General features: G+C 47.8%; 1 protein-coding gene across 1 annotated transcript; it reads right to left on the reverse strand.

Annotated features, from left to right (window-relative positions):
* Positions 1 to 222: 222 nt before the first annotated feature.
* On the reverse strand, positions 223 to 6,228 carry TMEM158 (transmembrane protein 158). Its single transcript, XM_030265158.4, has one exon. The coding sequence runs from the start codon at positions 6,071 to 6,073 to the stop codon at positions 5,072 to 5,074; it is 1,002 nt and encodes a 333-aa protein (XP_030121018.4). The 5' UTR covers positions 6,074 to 6,228; the 3' UTR covers positions 223 to 5,071.
* Positions 6,229 to 6,761: the final 533 nt, after the last annotated feature.

A 6,761-nucleotide genomic window follows, 5' to 3' on the forward strand; every position in this document is an offset into this window, starting at 1 on the left:
GTGCAGATCCAGGGACTCTGATCGACATATAAATGCTCATACTGCTACACTCAGTAATGAACCCAAACTTTATAAAAATTTGGAGATGTAGTTGTGAGACTGAAGCCTGTCCACAGATCTAATTAAACACCATCCAGATATTTCCAATAAATATCTTTAATATCCCAATTTTCACACCAGACTGCTTTCTTCCTCAGCACAGTAGAACAGAAACACAACAACTGGGCTAAGCTACTTTATTGTTATTATTATTATTATGATTTACAATTATTTTGGACAACTTATTTCATCAGAACTATTATGAAGATGGGACAAGAAATACAGTAACTTATCTGTCAAAAGCTGTCATCAGTTCCAAATCATGGAAGAGAATTTTTTTTCCACAAAAAAAATCACATACAAAATCACAATGTGAAACACTCAAATGCACTTCTGATCTTCACTGAAATGTTCAGCTTCTGAGGGGAAAAATGAAAACGGATTTTTTTTTGTTTAAAAATATGCTTTTAAAAATAAGTTACTGATTAAAAAGATTTTTTTATTCTTTGAAATCTGAATGCATTTGGGATTTGAAACTTATATGCTTTCCCAGAATCATTACAAATGCTTTTTTGCAAAGTCAAGGCCTTTCCCTGAAATAGATTGGAAAAAATTTACATTTATTCTGTAAAATTCCTTGAAAAATAACTGACATTTTCATACTAAAGAAAGAAGCTGGCAAGGCCCTACATTGGACTGAGAAATCCTGGCTTTGGATTTATAAACTACGTGTATAAAAACCGAAGAGAAACAAGAACATCATACCTACCCTTACATCTATATATATATATCTTCAAAATAAATCCTTTGATCTCCAGTCCTACAAAACTTCAATTAACTATTTGATTTCACTAGGCTTTTGTTCAGCCCTTGTGATCACATAATGTCCGCCCTGGAGATACTTTTATTTAGCAAGCAGATGTCATGATGAATAATACTTCTTCAGCCAACTACAGCTTTTAATTAGGTTTTTTTATGGTCTGGTTCAGTAGCCTTTACTCATATTGAGTAACATGCATTGCACAAATAGTCCTGCTGTTGCATTAATCATTGAAAGCACTGGTGAACTAAACCCTGGATAAGTAATAACTCTTACATTTAACGTAGTATGGCAGTTTTGCCCAAATATCCAAATGCCTCCTGACATACAGAAATGCTTGATTACTGACAACCTATTGAGCAACAGTGTGCTTACATAATATATAACTATTATTACACTGTACTACATTTTTGTATTTTTATCATAGGAATCCATGTGACACTAAGCAACAGCAAAACCATGTCCACGCTAAAACTACACATTCCTCTGTATACTTCTGCTTCTAAAACATCTGTGAAACATAACAAAGAAAACAGGTGAAAGATTAAATTCTGAGGTCTGAATATACAGGAAAAAAAACAGTCTAACACTAGCATACAAGCCTAGTACCTTGTAATGCTGAATGTCAAGATTGTTCCTGGTTTCTGGCATGAAAACAAAAATCTGTAACAGAGTTGAATTACATTTTAAAAAGTAAATCAGAAACTCCCTCTGTTCCTAGATATTCCTTACTTTCCAACAAACACTCGTATGTAAATAAAATCAGGATAACTTACCAGGAAACACGAGCCAACAAATAGTGAAGGAAAATCAGTACTACTTTCTCAGTATTATTTGTTTCTCACCATCCCTTTTCTCACTTGTGCTCTAACTTTCTGTTCTACAGAGTGAGTCCTCATATGTAGGTAGATATATATAAATATATGCCCTCCCTGAGTACATAAAGGATTATACATGGTGACTAATCTGCTCTCGTGATGACCCTGCTACCAGCTGGTCTCAAAAATAAATCCAAATGAATAAAAATGGCTTAGAGTCAACTCCAGCTAAGAGACAATAAAGCTCCACTCCCAGTGCAGAAGAAAATAAACAGACATTTCAGTGTCTAAACTTGTAATCTTTAACTAGCTGGCGTGCAGATATATCATTCCACATTGCCCTGGATTTGCCTCTTCCAGGTTACATTCACATGGAATTCCCATGGATGAAGGCAAAAGTTACTCAAAATTATACTTTACTTAGAGTCACAGTAGTACAGCTACAGGAGCAGAATTATTGATGTTGGGTGTAACAGTGACTGAAGAAAGCTCACCATTTGCATAGCGCATTTCCACTGTCTGTTTCTTACAGGAGAAGCCCTGCTGCCACCTCACTGAAGCCCGAGGTTCAGGGAGTTAGATTCAGCCTAAAGCCTGTACACCAGGTAATCCCTGTGCCCCCTGCTGTGCCCTAAACTCCTCTTTAAGGCACAGAAACAGGACCGGTCTCTGTCTGCGAAGGGAACATGCTCATGCGCACGGTCACTGCGATCTAATGAAACACCTGCCCTAACCCACAAGAGCTCTCAGCACATTGTGTCTGAGATCAGCACTCCCTGAAAACATTGAAGTTGTTTGTATCCTGGACAAGACTTGCCTTTGGAGTTTGTTTAACACCATCCCTGTGTTTTAAACATTTGCGTCTTAGCAGATTTTTAATAATAGCTCCAGTTACAAGTGTATTTATAAAATAAGAAAATCCCTCTCTTGTATCATGTTTTTTAAGTGAAGCAGCAAAATACTCTGAGTGTGGCACTGTCTATTCACGAAGTTTGTATTCAAGCTGACATTGATAGAAGTTAGAAAAACAAGCCATTTTGTACCAGTTTTGGTGTACCACCTGCTACATGTCTGCAAGAACTGCAAAATAATAAGTCTTTAACAACTTAAGTTGCCTGTTTCAGACAGTAACACCATTCCCTTGTTTATGTTGATGCAATTCAGAAAAAAAAAACCAATATCATATCACTGGTAAAACAAGGATAAGCAAAAAAGAGATTCAACAGAGATTCAACTGAGTTTAAGCACAGGCTCCCTGCACCACAGCGAGGACTATACATCATGAATTAACAAAGCCAGAAAAATTTCCAGTAAAAATTGTTAACTCTCTACCTAAATGCATCTCATTCAAAAGATGAAATTATTCCCTAGCATGGCAACTTTTCTGAGGTCTATTCCATATGTAGAACATTTCTCTTTTGAGAGGGTCTTAGCACTATCTTCATGTTTTCCTGCTAGCCCTGCCTTTCAGTATGAAGAGGTGTCTCTGTTACACCGGAGATAATAGGCAAAGAATTGCTCTCCAGCATGTCAAATATCTGACAAGAGTTTGCACAAGGTGGAAATGACACTGTATTACACATCAAGGAAAGAAAATAGAGGCTCTCTAAACTAGGTGTACAGGGCCAGGCGCCCTTTGGATCAACAGGTCAAGAGAGCACTTCCCACAGCAATCAGATCCTCTGCTTTCTGAAAACAATGCCACTGAAATGTTACTCGAGTGACAACCCCACAAGAGGATTAACAGGAGGAACAGTGGGTGTAGAGGCAGCCTAGTAACATGAAGCATTTTTAAATCTTGATTTATTTCTGCTGTTTGTCAATCTTTTTCTCTGTCTTTTTGTCCAGACAGCATACACATAGAGCATGCATTTATTTTATTTTGTTGTCAGTTAAAAAATATGGGAATCCTAAGAATTTAATCCTTCCCGACTTTTCATCCAGTCATTTCCACCATACATTACGAATACACGAAATTGTCCCCAAGCAAATTCATGCATTCCTAGCAAATTAAAAACAGTGATGTTGACCAAAAAAAAAAGAATTCCTATTGCAAATATTCGTCACTTAGCTCATAGTTTGGTTTTAGAAACTTTAGCCGGACTAATCATGTCTAAGGCAAATGAAACAACTTTTTATAAGGCTAAACAGTTGGAAGTATACAACAAATGGTATTTCAGGCTACACAGCTGTCTGCTCAAACAAGAGAAAATAAATCTTTCTTCTTTGTACCCTTGCACAGCAGCACCTGGAATCTAGTTCTGGACTGGCAGCTCCTGCCTTCTCACCCCACAGACTTGCTGGGAGCAGCCCTGCAGACTGGTTGATGAAAAAGAGGTACAGCATTACTGTGTCTCCAACAAATACACTGCATCTAAGCTGGTTTTGAGAAATTAACCTTGAGGAAGTCGAGAGACTTGCCCCACGCTGTTTAGCACAACTCAGAATAGGCTTCATTTCCCCAGGACTGAAGCAACCCAACCTCAAACTGAGGAGAAAGCCATAGTCTGTGGAGATGTGAAGATGAAACTGCTTTGGAGGATCTCTGGCACAGCTGTGCTCCCCACCCAACCCTGGTGTAGGCATACAGACCCACATCTCCTGCACAAATAGAGCAAATACCAGTCAGAAAGGATTTGGGATTCTCCTTTTGCCACCAGCAGCCCCAGTAACGCCATTTCTTGGGGAAAGGAGCTTTGTGGCAGTTTCGCAGACAGGAAGGCCAGCCAAACCCTCTGTTCCACCCTGGAGGAAACAGACCAACAAAAGGCTACAGTGGCTCCAGAAAGAAAACCTCTGTATTAAAAGCCAAATAACGCAGAGCTACAATAATAAATACACACTATCTCAACCAGGAAATAAAGTGTGAAAGGTCCATTAAAGTTCAGCTTCAGCAGTAACAATACATATAGCCCATCAGTTCCCCGTTCTGTCAAAGAGAGAGATTCCTTTCTGTCCATAAAGGAAAAACCCGTTCAAACCATATCCTATACAAAAACGCTACTCTGACAACAAATGCAGCCGAATAGGAGGGTCTTTGATTTCCTCCACTGAATTGTTAGGGAGCCTTTTTCTTGCCCTTTTTTTTTTTTTTTTTTTTTTTCCTGGAGGGGGAGGGATTGTTTGGTGGTTGGGTTGGGTTTTTGGGGTTTTTTTTTTGCTTTTTGGTTTTTTTTACTAAAAGGTTCGTTTAAAACGGGTATTAAATATATAAAACGCGCACATATGATTTGGTCCCCTCGTGGCCGCTGCCCTCGGGGCCGGGCCGGGCGGTGAGGCGGCCACACGTCCCGCCGCGCACCTGTGGCACGCTGCAAACGAGAAAAATGCGACAGAGTCCGTCCCGCGTCCCTCCACAGCACAGGACGAAGAGAAGGGGGGTCCCCGGGAGAGGCTACTTGGCGGCGGCGGCGGTGGCGGTGCCGGCGGCGGTGCCGCGGCGCTGCTCCATGCCGTTCGGCAGGAATCCGGCGATGATGGGCACGGGCCAGATGAGGGCGGCCACGCTCCACACGATGATGACCAGAGTCATGAAACACGCCACCAAGGTGGATTCGATGGGCTTGCGGTTCATCCGCCAGCCCGGCTCGCCCTTCAGCTCCTCCAGGCTGAAATCCAGGCAGCAGAAATTCAGCGGCTCCCCTTGCAGCCAGTACTGGCCGGGCTCGGCCGCCGGCGGGTAGGAAAGCGAGGAGGAGGAGGAGGAGGAAGAGGAGGATGCGGCGGCGGCGGCAGCGGCGGCAGCGGGGGGCTGGGGCTGAGGCTGGGGCTGAGGCTGAGGCTGGGGCTGGGGCGCGGTGCCCCGCAGCCGCCCGACCCGCCTGCTCCGCACCCAGCTGCAGCCCACGCACAGGCGCAAGTCCTGCTGGGCGCCGCCGGCCGCCAGCCCCAGGTGCTCGATGAGCAGCGGCGGCCCCACGCGGTGGAAGGCGGCGGAGAAGAAGGCTCGTCCGTGGCTGTTGGTGGAGAAGAGCAGGAGGTCGCACTGGATGCCCAGCGGGCGGCTCCAGCGCACCAGCAGCGAGCTCAGCATCTGCCGCTGCACGCTGATGTTGCAGTGCGGGTCCTCGGCGGGCTGCGGGTGCCCCTGCGGATGGGGACGCTGCTGCTGCTCCTGCCCCGGCTGCTCCTGCCCGGAGGTGGTGGGAGCGGAAGAGAAAGGCTCTTGGCTAGGGGCAGCCGACGTGCCCGGGCTATCGGTGCTACCTTCCTCCTTGCTCGCTGCCCCGTCGAGGTCCATCTCGAGGCTCGCCAAGGAGCGGGAGGAGGAGTTGGCAGGGAGCAAGAAGAGCTCCTGCTCCTGCTCCTCCTGCCCGCTGGCAGCCGCCGAGGGGCTCCAGCCCTGGCAGGGCGGCAGGCAGGCGGCCAGCAGTGCCGGGAAGAGCAGTGGCAGCATGGCATTAACTTAGAGCCGGAGAGGAGGGAGAGGAGGAGGAGGAACGGGAGGCTGCATGGCGCTGCCGGCTGCCATCTGGGAAAGGAGGCACGGTGCTCTCGCCGAGTGAGCGAGAGAAAGGGAAGGAGGGTGGAGGCAGGCGAGGGGGTGGGAGCGGGGCTGGGGCTGCCGCGGCGACGAGCCGAGCGAGCCGGGAGCCTCGGTGACGGCAGCGGCTCCCCCCTTCCCCGCCTCCTCCGCCCCCGGCCCGGCCCGGCAGCGCCCCGGCGGGAGGAGCCGTGCGCCCGCCCGGCCCCGCTGCCGCGCCCGGCGGAGCTGGCCCGGGCCGGCCGCGCTCCCTCTCCCGTGCCGCGGGCTGGCAGCGGCCGCTGTCCCCTCCGCCGGGGACCGTCTCCCCACAGGGTCCCCCTGTCCTGCGCCGCCACCGCGCCGGGCTCCCCGCGTCCATGTCCAAGGGGACAGCCGGAGCCTCCCAGCTCCACCGCCGCCGTCTCACCCGCGGGGCTGCCGTCGTGACCGCCGCTACCCCTCCTCGGTGGGCAAGGGGGAGGGAAAGCCACGGGCAGCGCCTTTCCGCCGCCGCCTCGGGACGGGGCGAGGGGCGCGGATCCGGGAATAGCATCCAGGAGCGCTTTCACTGCCACTTTATAGCAGGGGAACGGGACGGGACTGGGGAGACGCGGGGAAA

Source organism: Taeniopygia guttata, chromosome 2 (assembly GCF_048771995.1).
Source record: "Taeniopygia guttata chromosome 2, bTaeGut7.mat, whole genome shotgun sequence".
NCBI lineage: Eukaryota > Metazoa > Chordata > Aves > Passeriformes > Estrildidae > Taeniopygia > Taeniopygia guttata.